We start from the raw sequence: 16,702 nt of genomic DNA, 5'->3' as shown, positions 1-16,702 counted from the left end.
CTGAGGTCACTACGCGGCAAACAGATGGGCATTGCCATGCAGGCGGCGTCACAGCATATTCTATCACTCTGGGGCTCACCTAATGCCCCTACCCACACAGGCTGGCTACACAAATTATGGTTTACACTAGGCATGGAGCGCATCCAGGCCACATTGACAAATTCTGCAGACTCCTTTCAGAAGACCTGGCAACCGCTTCTATCCTTGCTATCCAAAGAGTTTAATGAAATCACGTGCCCCAAATATCTTCGCCTCCTGCGACTCACAGGGCCACCAAGTAACCCGCGGTAAGCTCGAACACCCATCGATACGCAGCGTTAGCAGTGTCACACCACACGTCTCTTGTACACGGCATACTGGTCGGGGTGGAGGGGGGTAAGGGAGTTGGGATGGGGGCTGGGTTTCTTTTGTTCTGCTCGTTTGGTCCTTTTACATGGCACCTTGGTTACAGCATAGGCTATGCATCTCCCCGTTGGTGTATCACTTTTGCTTTCTTGCTATTTTTTAGAGAAGACGGGCCTGTCTGTCTCGCTCGCATTATACACCTGCTATGCTCTTGCTGTTTTGAAATGCCTTCTTCTGCTTTTGACTCCAATAAGACAAATTTGAAACTAAAATCAGTCTGGCCCCATGAAAACCGTGGGGGGCGTCGGTTATTGTGAAACCATCATCAACTTGAACTGCCCGACTTCCTACCTTGGATCCATCCCTCGGGATTCACTGCAGTGTGACGCCTGCAGACTGTTTGTCCAAAGCAAGTTCACCATTCAAAGGCATTTGGCGCCTGAAGCTGTATTGGCACCCAGCCGCCCTAGTGCCACTGGTGGTGTATGTTTGGTGCTGCTTTGTGAACACTTCCCCTTGTGCTTAATCTAACCCCCAAAGCTTGGCCCCTGTAACCGATGGACCTACCTGCAAGCAGTGAGGCTTCGAGCACCCCCGGTCTCCATTGAAACTCATCAGGCCGACCTCCGATTTTGACCTCTGCACCCGGCAGCCCCTGTGCCTCTGGTGGTGTAGTTTTGGTACTCACCTGACCCTTGCTAATCTTTGATCCCGAAGACTGGAACTGAAAGTAGTGTACTTCCCTGTATAAACACATTATTGTTTTCCTCCATAGGATAACAGGGTAAAGTGAAAAGTATTTTTATTTAAAAAATAACGTAATTTTTGGCGAAGATCTTGGTCTTAAAATAAAACTTAAAGAAAGCTTATTTTTATAAAATTGGTGTGGATCTCCTTTTTGAGTTGTGTGTCCGTTATTGGTCATTTGTATGTAATACATTTCTTACACTCCTCTGTGCTAGACCTAAGGCTGCTCGACCACACTACCACTAATAGAGCATCTTGGGTTTGCATTGAGCCCTGTACACTTCTGGGGGAGTTTGTGGACTCTGTGCACGGTATAACCACCTAGTGATATTGGTGTAATAAAGTAGACTGGTCCATGTAGTATCTTCAGATATCTTTATTCAGGTAAGATGGTACAAGATGAGAGCCCCACCAGGAGCAGCCTCACTGCTGCTCAGCCCATCCACCAACTGACACTCATGAACGTTCCACTCACCAACATTCTCTCACACAGTCACCCAGGCTGAGCAGCAGTATAACACATTTCCTTTCATTTGTAAAGGAAACAAAGGAACTCTGCAATAATACATCAAAGTTCAGATAAATAGGCATGGAATAAAAGGTGGGAAAATTCCATGCAGGCGAAATAAAACCTAAGAGGATAAGGAGAGAACCAGGAACCACAAATATAATACACTCATGCCCCATCTCCCTTTGTACCTCAACAGCAAACATACACACTCCCACATCCCAGACAACAAACACACTCCAATATGGAAGTCATGCAAGCTGGCCAGGCGAACACGATGAAAGTATAAGAGTGCCAGCAACAAGGTGTAGGCTAGGACCGACCAAAGAAAAGAAAGAAAACAAAGGGTGAAAGCAGCTGCACAGCGAACAAGGACAGAAAAAAATGCCTTTCATCCGAAATCCACACCAAAAACTACAAAACGCTTTGGTGGTGAGCTCACAACAAAAAGGAAAGCAGTAGAAGAAGAGAAGCAAGCTACACCAGAGCACTACTCCCAGCACAGGGGTGGAATGTGTAGGAACATGTCACACGAAACAAAGCAACAAGCCGAAACAGAGCTCCCCCCTAGCGCAAACTGGGGTCTGATGGGTAGAAAAAAAATATAGTCTACACAGAACCTAAGCAGACGCACCAGACCTCACTCAACATGTAAAGAACTTCCCCCAACGCAGAATGGGATGTGACGTGTAGAAACACTCTACATGGAATCTGAGCAGGCGCTCAAGACTTCAATCAACCTGTAGGGAACTCCCCCCAACACCAAGTGGGGTGTGATGTGTAGCTAAGACACTACACGGAATCAAAGCAGGTGCGCAACACTTCACATAACGCATAAAGAACTCCCCCAACGCAAAATGGGGTGTGATGTGTAGAAAACACTCTAAACGTAAAATAAGCAGACGCACTTAACACCTGAAGTAAAAGATCTGTAGAAAAACAAATGACGAAAAGCATGGCTCCCAGGACATAAAAGGGGTGAGGAAAAACAATAGGAAGTAAGAGCAACAGCATGTAGTCATGTAAATATAAACTGCCCAGAACATCAGCCCATACAGAGGTAACAGAATCATCCTAAAAAAAAACAATGAACATAAAAGCACTTGAAAGCTAATTAAGGCATTTAAACCCAGGAAATGTGCAACACAGAGCAAGACACATGGAAATCTCTGATGAGCTACCTGTTACCCGATGTAATTATAGACTGGAGAACCAAGATAAGTGCACCCCTTGATCATCAAACATAGTACAGTAATACTGGTTATGAAAGAAATGCGAAATGAGCAATAATGAATAATAAAAGAACAATGCGCATGAACCAATTGTGCAGTCTTGAACTCCGTTTACGAAGGTGTGCAGACTTGAACTAGACAGAAGGCAGCATGGAAAAAACAAGATACGATCTTAATTGTTTGCAATATTTCACCCAGGTGTCCCCGTCACCGAGGGATAGAGTAATAAAAGTTGACAGGCGGAGGAATCGAATATGAGGATTACGATGTAAAGACTTCAAGCAGCAGACAGTCAGAGTAACAAGAATTGCATTTCACCTGAGAATGCGTTGGTACAACATGACGCTCCTTCTCGCTATACAAACATCTTGTCAATGAACTCACGCCGGTCGAAAACCAAGCTGGTACGGAACAGCTTGCTCCAAGGTTAAGATGGCGGGATGTAAACGAAACAGGCGCCGGGTGGCTCATGGCACATCGTGAAAGCAGAACGTGCCTAAGCACTCAAAAGCTGCTGATCCCACGAAGACAGCGCTGCATGGCTTGAACGCAGAAGAGCTAGAGAAAGTAGGTAGGATCGCGCGTGCAGGGAAACACGCGCCGTCTGTCTTTCAAACTGCAGGGAGAACGGTTGAACTGCCAAATGACAAGAATAGGCAGTGACCAAACTGCCTAAGAATAAAAATAAAGAAAATAGCCCCAATTCGCCCAGGCTTCTAGCAGTGTAAGGGGTGGCGCTCCGATGGCAGTAAAAGGGCGATGCTCCGATAGTTGCTAAATGGGAAAAACAGTTGAACAAACACCAGTCTGGCATTAGAAGACCAAATGTAGGGAGCAAGTACAATTAACGAAGCTCCTCTCCAAACAAATAGTAGGCAAGGAAGCTAAATATCAATAGTAACGCTGTCCCATGTGCGTATGCACTCTAGACTCGAAGTGCATGAATTGGTCACACATGTTGGTCCAGGAGACACTAAGACAGGGATACCTCTTCTAAGGCAGGAGGGCAGGAAAACACTCTGCCAAAGTAGCAGAAAAGGGAGCAAGCACAGTTGGGTTGAAGAAACAGCAAGAACTGGTACACTGGGGTTGCGAAACGAAAAGCAGTTCCAAGACTGGGGGTGGAAGAGGAGAAAGTCCAACATAAACTGGCACTCTGTGTTAGGGGCAACCAATGGAGTAGTCACTGGTGGGGCTCAGGGGTGCCAGGTTTCTTTAAATATGCAGGCTACAGTTTTAAAAGAAAGTCCTTTACCATGACGTAGTTTAAAGCTTGAAAGTAACAATCCATTGAGGTAGCACAGGTAGGTTCTTCCATAGATCGTCGCAAAAATATATTGTACTAAAGTAGACTGGTCCATGTAGTATCTTCAGGTATCTTTATTCAGGTAAAATGTTACAAGATGCGAGCCCCACCAGGAGCAGCCTCACTGCTGCTCAGCCCATCCACCAACTGACACTCACACGCATGGACATTCCACTCTCCAACATTCTCTCACACAGTCACCCAGGCTGTGCAGCAGTATAACAGATATACCATATATAGAGTCGGCTTCCTACAGCAGTTATTTTGGAGAACTAACTATAGTTGATCATCAGCTGACGACACATGCATGTTGAGGCCTTTGTTGAAAGTGTTCTCAGCTTTTGCCTGGAGCAAGAGTTGGTTTGCATATAAACTTTCACAGTAACTGGCAAACATTATGTTATGAGAATGGTGTCTGTGATTATTTTCCCTTCACTGTTTAGTACTGAAGGGACTGTCCTGGCCTACATTAGTTGGCTTACCTGTGAAACAGGTTGCACGCTTTGTGATACTACCCAAGACTCCAATGCCATATCTAGAATTTTTTATTTCATTTTCAGCTTTGCTGCTTCAAGCTTTTTGAGGGTGGAGTGATTGTGAGAATTTACTAACTGCTTTTCTAAAGTACTAGTTTGTTCTTTAAATGACACAATTGCTCACTCCCTCATTTTAGCTTTACCTCTAAGAACGTACATTGCTCTTTCACCAATGACTGCTTTAAATGCTTCTAAAATGTAGGTGAGACAGGACCCTTAAATTGATGTTGATTTCAAAGTATGCAGCTTTTTATCCCTCCGCCACCAAACATTTATATGTAACGTGCCCCTGGGGACCGATCTCCATGGACGAAAAATCAATACACAGAGGAGTGGTTTGATAAACAGATTGGGAGGATTTGTATTTCTATAATCCCAGGTATATCTGTTACTGGAACAAATATCCCCCAAAATCTGGAACGCCATCCCAGTCGGTATCCGGACTTTCTCGTCCTTCACAAAATTCAAAAAACACCTAAAAGTCCTTTTCCTCAACCGCTCCCTCCCGATTGGATAGCCGTCATCTAAACGCAAATTCCTAGTCGTCCCTCCCAGACATTGTAGCTGTTAGACTTACCTCCTCCCTGTTATTTGACCCCTAACTGCCCCCCCCCCCCGAAGTGGATCGACCTCAAGACAACATGCACTCTATGAGGTTATCTCCGGACTCACGGACTACCTCAATGCTGGTCAGCACACTTGGACTTCAGAACCTATTTGTATAATACTGCTTCATTGTACAAATCTTGCTCAAAAACTGTTGTGAAGCGCTCCGATACCCTTGGGGCAGGCTAGCACTATATAAAACTCCTTAATAAATAAATAAATAAAAATAAATAAATATGTTGCTTATCCACAAACAATCTTCACCATGTTGTTGAGAGTCAGTGCATGTAGGCACCTACCTTCCGCGCCAGGACACTCCAGAGTATTAGTGCGCACTACCAATTCTTTATAACCTAACATAAGGCTACAGGTCTGTTTGAAGAGGGGAAACTAATGACATCTAGGGCAGCATCTATAACAGAGTTACAATCTCCTCTTATAACTGTCGTTCCAATTGGGGTGTCCAGGTGAAAATTAGTGATGTGCCCTTTAATTGTATAGTGAAGGCATAAACACTAATAAGGGTTGATTTGCGTCACTCCATTTGACCAGTTAACATTACATAGTAACCGAAGTTATCTGCGCGAACTGCTAATACAGCTGGTGGGAAGGATTTATGAGGAAGAGTGGCCACTTCCCTATACCCCTGGGTGAAGCAAGAATGTAGCTGTTGTGGCCATTAAAGTAAGCTTATTGTATGACTACACCTCTCTGTTTTATTATTGAGGCCATTTACTTTCCATGACCTAATACATTATTGCCTTGAATGTTTATGATGCAGCATGGTGGTTAGTGCCTATTCAGTGAGTGTGCCAAGATTATACATACTTGTGGATGTAACTAACTGAAAAAACTAAACTAATTATAACCATTTGCTGCAGTTCGGTTCAAGACTTCTCAAAATATCTTGTCAGCCAGATTGTATGACTGTCTAAGAGCTCTATGCATAAATACAATGTATTATTTAATCCATATGCTGGGATGTTTTATTGATATTGCTGAGACTTGCAAGATTCCTCTTTCAGGGGTGAAAACCTTTTAAGTCGCATTATGGCGAGGATCACAAGACATCCAAACTTCAGTTCTAATGAATGGGAAAATGATCAGTGTTTTTTTTTTTTTTGTTCTTGTTTTTTTCCAACAGCATGCGTACAATGCCAGAGTGCCCCTTACTGTTATACTATTTTAACATATTTTTAAAGCTACACATCTGTGTCTCAACAAAGAATAGGACACTCATCGCATTTTAAAACTGGTCACTTGAAATTGGATTGCAGACCACTTGATGGTTTCTAGATTCAATCCATAGGATCCCTAGCTGCATGTTCTTGTTACTACTGAAAAGTACGGCCTAAATATATTGGTGACAATCTGGTATTATTCGAAATATATGAAAGTAGGGTCAAATCGAGGACCATGGAGAGGGACGGAATTATGTAATTAGTAATTTTTATATCCCTTACAGTTATTCCCTTGAGATGTAAAAAGATAATTGGAATCTTATTCATTGCTGTACCTGAAAATGTCTTGTGTCGAAAAAAGGGTAAAAGAATACTGGTCTCTTTTCTTTAGGGCTAACAATCTTCTTTGTCTCCCTTGCAGAGCATGCGGTTGAAGTTAATAGCAAACAACACAACAGTGGAACGACGGTTCAGTTCTTGGATTGGTGGTTCAATTTTGGCTTCTCTGGTAATCTTTTCGCAATAGGCACTTTAAAAAATAAGAAGGTTTGCTAGAGACATCTGGGTTAAACCGAGCAGTTGGTATAGATTTTTTAATTTTAAACTTTGTTCTTTAAAATGCAAATGCAACCTTTTGGGATGGGTATAAGTATTTAATACATTTTTTGAAATCGTTGTACCAGGAAGGTAGTATGAATAAGATAATCATCACAAAGCAAATGTAAAAGTGGCATCGTTTCCTGCATAATCTTTAAGAATGCAGATCTCTAAAATGTGCAGCAGGAATGTTTATAAACTTATTTATAACTTGATTTTTACATAGCACTTAATAATACATGTCATTTGATTCTATGCATTTAAATAGCAATTGTTACTAAAACTTAGTTTGTTACTCATAACAATGGAAGGTTGAGTTACCTAGCTATGTTTCAGGCCCTAATTTGCAGGTCATATCAGGTTACAGCTGCAAGCTCCAACTATCTAACACTTCTCGTTGGCGATAATATATCTATGTATATGTTTCACATACTGACTCTCTTATAACCTAGTAGCCGCCTTAAAGTATACTAAATTTAGAAAGACAGGAATTCTGCACTGAATTAGATCAAGCCACAAAGCAATTTCCACATCAGGTAAAATAACACTGCTGGAATTATCCACCTCTCCAGCACAAGTTTTACATTATCCCAAGCTTGCCTGCCTTCGACAACCCCTGCTTGATCTAAACTAATGATAATCAGAAGAAGTGTATCCAACCTTGGAGGGATGGTGTGTGTGTACAGTATTTGGCTTCATTGTTGGTAAACTTAAAGCACTTTTATGTACGATTTTGTGTAGGATTGGGTAGGACTGTGATGGTGGCATTATCCATGGTGTTGTTTACATCACCCATATCTATGTAATATGTCATCATTCGTAAAGAAGAAGAATTTCGGGCTGTTGGAATGTGAATGTTTGTAAACGTAAACGCCAATCCTTCCAGACAATCAGTTTAATTAGGTTATGGTGTCTTACATGTCACCACTATCTCTTCCTTTCTTATGGGCCTAGCATTAGAGTTGAAGTGTACTGCTGTCATATCCAAGTAGGCTCCGTACTTAGGCATTTCAAGTTCTTTCCAGGTCTATAATTTAACATAAAAATCCTGGAAAACTTCCACCTTATGGGCCACTTATAGAGCTTGGCAGATGTACTGTCCTCCGCATAAGTACCATTGACTATAATCAGGGTCACTGGAATTATACAACAGGAGAGGGCCAAATTATAAAGCAGGGTTGTGTAGATTATGCGTCCAGGGTTTGGCAATATATGCAGCTTAATGCAGCTAATTTTGTAATAGTTTTAAGCCATTGTTTAGTCATTTTTTTAGGGCTCGCCTGCTGATGCCCTCAAGCGCATAGCTGGCGAGCTATATTGTGGCTTAAACAGAGCTTAACCATCTTGGCGATTTGTTGCAGTGCCCGAGAGCGCGTGCACATCAAAGCCACCAGCCTCCTCGGGCATCTCAAGCTTCCCCCAGCTGGCATTTCTCCTCCCCTAATTATTCACTGCACGGCCGGCCGGCCGGCACATCAAAGGCTGCTGCTCCCGGACCCTATTTTTCCATTCTTGCCTCTCCCCGCCCCCCCTTCCCACCACAGCAATGCCGAGGGCTTGTTTATATTGCTGCCTAACCATCTCGCACGCTGCTCTTGAAACAATAACCGTTGTTGGTCATGATATAATGAAACGCTCTATTTATTTCATCAGGGCCACACAGAATTTTATAAAGTCTTTTGCTGGCATTTTCGTTTTATGCTGATTGCTATTTTACACCTTTCACATGCTGACAATTTGCTTCAAAGGAATACATTCATCCTGAATCCCGTTACTAGAGCTTTCTCCTCTTCTGCTATATATGGATTTTAGTTGAATTTCATTAATCTCTTTTACTAATAATTTATAAAAAGTGCCACCCACCACACAGCTCCACCTACACACCTCCACCGATGCACCCACCACACAGCTCCACCGATGCACCCACCACACAGCTCCACCGATGCACCCACCACACAGCCCCACCGAGGCACCCACCACACAGCTCCACCGAGGCACCCACCACACAGCTCCACCGGGGCACCCACCACACAGCTCCACCGGGGCACCCACCACACAGCTCCACAGATGCACCCACCACACAGCTCCACCGATGCACCCACCACCCAGCTCCACCGATGCACCCACCACCCAGCTCCACCGATGCACCCACCACACAGCTCCACTGATGCACCCACCACACAGCTCCACCGATGCAGCCTCCACACAGCTCCACCGACACAGCTCCACCGATGCACCCACCACCCAGCTCCACCGATGCACCCACCACCCAGCTCCACCTATGCACCCACCACACAGCTCCACGGATGCACCCACCACACAGCTCCACCGATGCACCCACCACCCAGCTCCACCGATACACCCACCACACAGCTCCACCGATGCACCCACCACACAGCTCCACCGACACAGCTCCACCGATGCACCCACCACACAGCTCCGCTGACACAGCTCCACCGATGCACCCACCACACAGCTCCACCGATGACCCCACCACACAGCTCCACTGATGCACCCAAGACACAGCTCCACTGATGCACCCACCACACAGCTCCACCGAGGCACCCACCACACAGCTCCACCGAGGCACCCACCACACAGCTCCACCGAGGCACCCACCACACAGCTCCACCAAGGCACCCACCACACAGTTCCACAGAGGCACCCACCACACAGCTCCACCGATGCACCCACCACACAGCTCCACCGATGCACCCACCACACAGCTCTACCGAAGCACCCACCACAAAGCTCTACCAAAGCACCCACCACAAAGCTCCACCGATGCACCCACCACAAAGCTCCACCGATGCACCCACCACAAAGCTCCACCGATGCACCCACCACAAAGCTCCACCGATGCACCCACCACAAAGCTCCACCGATGCACCCACCACACAGCTTCACCGATGCACCCACCACCCAGCTCCACCGATGCACCCACCACACAGCTCCACCTACACAGCTCCACCGATGCACCCACCACACAGCTCCACCGACACAGCTCCACCGATGCACCCACCACACAGCTCCGCCGAGGCACCCACCACACAGCTCCACCGATGCACCCACCACACAGCTCCACTGATGCACCAACTAAGCTCCACTGATGCACCCACCATACAGCTCCACCGATGCACCCACCACACAGCTCCACTGATGCACCCACCACCCAGTTCCACCGATGCACCCACCACACAGCTCCACATACACAGCTCCACCGATGCACCCACCACTCAGCTCCAGCGATGCACCCACCACACAGCTCCACCGACACAGCTCCAACGATGCACACAGCTCCGCTGAGCCACCGACCACCCAGCTCAACCGATGCACCCACCACACAGCTCCACTGATGCACCAACTAAGCTCCACCGATGCACCCACCACACAGCTCCACCGATGCACCCACTAAGCTCCACCGATGCACCCACCACACAGCTCCACCGATGCACCCACCACCCAGCTCCGCCGAGGCACCCACTAAGCTCCACCGATGCACCCACCACACAGCTCCGCCGATGCACCCACCACACAGCTCCGCCGATGCACCCACCACACAGCTCTGCCGAGGCACCCACCACACAGCTCCACCGATGCACCCACCTCACAGATCCACCGATGCACCCACCTCACAGATCCACCGATGCACCCACCACACAGCTCCACCGACACAGCTCCACTGATGCACCCACCACACAGCTCCACTGATGCACCCACCACAGAGCTCCACCGATGCACCCACCACACAGCTCCACCGATGCTCTAACTAAGCTCCACCAATGCACCCACCACCCAGCTCCACCGATGCACCCTCCACACAGCTCCACCGATGCACCCACCACACAGCTTCACCGATGCACCACCACACAGCTTCACCGATGCACCCACCACAGAGCTCCACCGAGGTACCCACCACACAGCTCCACCACTGCACCCACCACACAGCTCCACCGATGCACCCACCACACAGCTCCACCGAGGCACCACCACACAGCTCCACCGATGCACCCACCACACAGCTCCACCGATGCACCCACCACACAGCTCCACCGATGCACCCACCACACAGCTCCACCGATGCACCCACCACACAGCTCCACCAATGCACCCACCACACAGCTCCACCGATGCACCCACCACACAGCTCTACCGATGCACCCACCACACAGCTCTACCGATGCACCCACCACACAGCTCTACCGATGCACCCACCACACAGCTCTACTGATGCACCCACCACACATCTCCACCGACGCAGCCACCACACAGCTCCACCGACACAGCTCCACCGATGCACCCACCACACAGCTCTACCGATGCACCCACCACACAGCTCTACCGATGCACCCACCACCCAGCTCTACCGATGCACCCACCACCCAGCTCTACCGATGCACCCACCACCCAGCTCCACCGATGCACCCACCACACAGCTCCACCTATGCACCCACCACACAGCTCCACCGAGGCACCCACGACACAGCTCCACCGATACAGCTCCGCCGAGGCACCCACCACACAGCTCCACCGATGCACCCACCACACAGCTCCACTGATGCACCAACTAAGCTCCACCAATGCACCCACTAAGCTCCACCGATGCACCTACCACACAGCTCCACTGATGCACCCACCACACAGCTCCACTGATGCACCCACCACACAGCTCCACATACACAGCTCCACCGATGCACCCACCACTCAGCTCCACCGATGTACCCACCACACAGCTCCACCGACACAGCTCCACCGATGCACACATCTCTGCCGAGGCACCGACCACACAGCTCCACCGATGCACCCACCACACAGCTCCACTGATGCACCAACTAAGCTCCACCGATGCACCCACCACACAGCTCCACCGATGCACCCACTAAGTTCCACTGATGAACCCACCACAGAGCTCCACCAAGGTACCCTCCACACAGCTCCACCACTGCACCCACCACACAGCTCCACCAATGCACCCACCACACAGCTCCACCAATGCACCCACCACACAGCTCCACCAATGCACCCACCACACAGCTCTACCGATGCACCCACCACACAGCTCTACCGATGCACCCACCACACAGCTCCACCGATGCAGCCTCCACACTGCTCCACCGACACAGCTCCACCGATGCACCCACCACCACCGATGCACCCAGCTCCACCGATGCACCCACCACACAGCTCCACTGATGCACCAACTAAGCTCCACCGATGCACCCACCACACAGCTCCACCGATGCACCCACTAAGTTCCACCGATGAACCCACCACAGAGCTCCACCAAGGTACCCTCCACACAGCTCCACCACTGCACCCACCACACAGCTCCACTGATGCACCCACAACACAGCTCCACCGGGGCACCACCACACAGCTCCACCAATGCACCCACCACACAGCTCCACCAATGCACCCACCACACAGCTCTACCGATGCACCCACCACACAGCTCTACCGATGCACCCACCACACAGCTCCACCGATGCAGCCTCCACACAGCTCCACCGACACAGCTCCACCGATGCACCCACCACCCAGCTCCACCGATGCACCCACCACCCAGCTCCACCTATGCACCCACCACACAGCTCCACGGATGCACCCACCACACAGCTCCACGGATGCACCCACCACACAGCTCCACGGATGCACCCACCACACAGCTCCACGGAGGCACCCACCACACAGCTCCGCCGAGGCACCCACCACACAGCTCCGCCGAGGCACCCACCACACAGCTCCGCCGAGGCACCCACCACACAGCTCCACCGATGCACCCACCACACAGCTCCGCCGATGCACCCACCACACAGCTCCGCCGATGCACCCACCACACAGCTCCGCCACTGCACCCACCACACAGCTCCACCGAGGCACCCACCTCACAGCTTCACCGAGGCATCCACCACACAGCTCCACCGAGGCACCCACCATACAGCTCCACCGATGCACCCAGCACACAGCTCCACGAGGCACCCACCACACAGCTCCGCCGAGGCACCCACCACACAGCTCCGCCGATGCACCCACCACACAGCTCCGCCGATGCACCCACCACACAGCTCCACCATTGCACCCACCACACAGCTCCACCGATGCACCAACAACACAGCTCCACCTACACAGCTCCACTGAGGCACAACCACACAGCTCCGCCGATGCACCCACCACACAGCTCCGCCAATGCACCCACCACACAGCTCCACTGATGCAACCACCACACAGCTCCACTGATGCACCCAAGACACAGCTCCACCGAGGCACCCACCACACAGCTCCGCCGATGCACCCACCACACAGCTCCACGGAGGCACCCACCACACAGCTCCGCCGAGGCACCCACCACACAGCTCCGCCGATGCACCCACCACACAGCTCCGCCGATGCACCCACCACACAGCTCCGCCGAGGCACCCACCACACAGCTTCACCGCTGCACCCACCACACAGCTCCACCGAGGCACCCACCTCACAGCTTCACCGAGGCATCCACCACACAGCTCCACCGAGGCACCCAGCACACAGCTCCACCGATGCACCCAGCACACAGCTCCACCGAGGCACCCAGCACACAGCTCCACCGAGGCACCCACCACACAGCTCCGCCGAGGCACCCACCACACAGCTCCGCCGATGCACCCACCACACAGCTCCGCCGATGCACCCACCACACAGCTCCACCATTGCACCCACCACACAGCTCCACCGATGCACCAACAACACAGCTCCACCTACACAGCTCCACCGAGGCACAACCACACAGCTCCGCCGATGCACTCACCACACAGCTCCGCCAATGCACCCACCACACAGCTCCACTGATGCAACCACCACACAGCTCCACCGACACATCTCCACAGATGACCCCACCACACAGCTCCACTGATGCACCCAAGACACAGCTCCACCGAGGCACCCACCACACAGCTCCGCCGAGGCACCCACCACACAGCTCCGCCGATGCACCCACCACACAGCTCCGCCGATGCACCCACCACACAGCTCCGATGCACCCACCACACAGCTCCGCCGATGCACCCACCACACAGCTCCGCCGATGCACCCACCACACAGCTCCGCCGATGCACCCACCACACAGCTCCGCCGATGCACCCACCACACAGCTCCGCCGAGGCACCCACCACACAGCTTCACCGATGCACCCACCACACAGCTCCACCGATGCTCCAACTAAGCTCCACCAATGCACCCACCAAACAGCTCCACCAATGCACCCACTAAGCTCCACCGATGCACACACCACTCAGCGCAACCACAGCATCACTCAGCGCAACCACAGCATCACTCAGCGCAACCACAGTATCACTCAGCGCAACCACAGTATCACTCAGCGCAACCACAGCATCACTCAGCGCAACCACAGCATCACTCAGCGCAACCACAGCATCACTCAGCGCAACCACAGCATCACTCAGCGCAACCACAGCATCACTCGGCGCCACCACAGCATCACTCGGCACCACCACAGCATCACTCGGCACCACCACAGCATCACTCAGCACCACCACAGCATCACTCAGCGCAACCACAGCATCACTCAGCGCAACCACAGCATCACTCAGCGCAACCACAGCATCACTCAGTGATATAGGTGTCACATTTGCGAAAGTTATAACTATTGGCATTGTAAATGACAAAGCTATGAATTTAGCTATTTAAAAAAAACACATAAATAAAAAAAATCATTTATAAGACCAATAGCTCAAACTTTCCTAATGCGAGCCCTATTGCATTTCCAATGCTTGTTAAATATGGTAACATTGTAGGAGACAGGGCAGGTAGGGGCAAGAAAGCCTTCCAATCTAACAGCCTGCGTACGGCCTGCTAGGAAAGAGGTAAGCCACGCCAAGGCCGACCCCTGCAGGCCGGCGCCCCTGGCACGGTCGAGAAGAATGGAATGGTCGACCGTGTCAAAGGCGGTGGAGAGATCGAGAAGGACTAAGGCCTGGGGGGAATTGGTGTCGGCGCTGCGTCTGAGCTCATCCACCACCGAGAGGACAACGGATTCCGTAGAATGTGCAGGCCGGAAACCGGCCTGGTGGGACGCGAAGAGGTGATGGGCCTCAATGTAGGTGGAGAGTGAAGAGGTGATGTGGCTCTCCAAGATCTTGCCTAGGAGCGGAAGCAGCGAGAGGGGTCTAAAGTTGGAGGGGGCAGTGGGATCGGCACCAGGTTTTTTTAGGATGGGGATTACCGTGGCTGATTTGAATGGGTCAGGTACGATTCCAAGGGTGATGGAACTGTTAAGCAGGGTAATAGGAGGGACTGGGCAGTAGGAGAAAATCTCCCTCGGGATATGTGCCGGGCAGAAGTCAGCGGAGGAGCCCGTTTTTACTTTCCCCAGTAGAGTACGAAAGACCTCTTCTGAGATCAAGGGAAATTGATCGAGAGAGGAGGGGGGCAGAGGCAACACAGGGCAGAGAAAGAAAGGTGGGGCCAAGGGGATGTTCTGCTTTATGGTGGTACTCTTCTCGATAAAATAATCATTAAGGGTGTTGCAGAGGGATTGAGTGGGAATGGGCCTGGGAGCAGCTCTATCAGAGGCTGCTAGCTCGTGCACAATCGTGAAGATCTCCTTATGTTTATTGACTGCCTGATGAATTTTGTGGGAAACATATTCTAGCTTGGCGGTGAATATTGCCTTTTTATAGGCCCGAAGAAGACTCAGGTATTGAATCTTAAGGTTTTGGCAGTATCTGCAGCGCCAATGGCGCTCAGCCTGTCTGAGTGCTAATTTCTGGGATTTAAGGGCATTGGTGAACCATCTGTTGGCGTCATGAGGGCGCCGCGTTCTGACCCGTCTGAGTGGTGCAACTTGATTACAGGCTTCAGAGATCCAATTGTTGATGGTGGCTACCTGCTTATTGGGGGGAAGATCTGTCAAGGTAGGAGCAGAGGAGGCTAAAGAATGGCCTAAGGCACCCAGGTCCACCCTATTCCAGTTGCGAGCGTAGATGTTTTTGGGGAAAGAAGGGGAATTTACCTCCCCCAGGGAGACGGAAAAGGTAATCAGAAAGTGGTCAGACCAGACACAGGGGGATATGATAGGTACAGAGATGGATAGATTGGCAGACCAAACCTGGTCAAGAGTGTGCCCATGAGTGTGAGTGGGAGAAAAAATGTGGGGAGTAAAATTAATGCAATGGAGGGTGTCTGAGAAATCTTTGGACATAGAGTCCTCCTGTGGGTCACCCGGCCAAAAGTTAAAGTCACCTAATAGGAGCACAGCGGAATTATTAACCACACAAGTGGCCAGTAAGTCCTGTATGGCTGGGATGAAATGGGACATGAGTTGAGGGGGGTGATAGAGGAGCACAATGGTAACTGGGATCGCAAGATTAGTCGAGCGTGCCACCAGAAAATCCACAGATGTAATAGGAGGGTGGGAAAGGGGTTGGAATTGGAGATTAGATCGGACTATCATTGCCACTCCGCCGCCGGTCTTTCCCTCAGGACGATCGGCGCGGAGGATATAATAAGGATCAGGGAGGGAAGTAAGGATGTCGGGTAGGGAAGTTGCAGTGTACCAGGTTTCCGTAAGAAACAGGATCTCAGGTTTGGTTGTATCAAGGAGGTCAAAGAGCTCCAATTGGTGCTTGACTGCGGACTGGGTATTAAGG

General features: G+C 50.5%; 1 protein-coding gene across 1 annotated transcript in view; it reads left to right on the top strand.

Annotated features, from left to right (window-relative positions):
- The window catches only part of ACTL6A (actin like 6A), a 134,884-nt gene that overhangs the window by 107,529 nt on the left and 10,653 nt on the right, over window positions 1–16,702 (top strand). Inside the window, exon 13 of the mRNA XM_086944375.1 lies at window positions 6,883–6,969. Within this exon, the coding sequence (XP_086800501.1) occupies window positions 6,883–6,969 (87 nt within the window). The remainder of the gene's footprint in view (window positions 1–6,882; window positions 6,970–16,702) is intronic.

Source organism: Lissotriton vulgaris, chromosome 11 (assembly GCF_964263255.1).
Source record: "Lissotriton vulgaris chromosome 11, aLisVul1.2, whole genome shotgun sequence".
Lineage (NCBI taxonomy): Eukaryota > Metazoa > Chordata > Amphibia > Caudata > Salamandridae > Lissotriton > Lissotriton vulgaris.
This window is presented reverse-complemented; position numbering and strand designations above follow the sequence as displayed.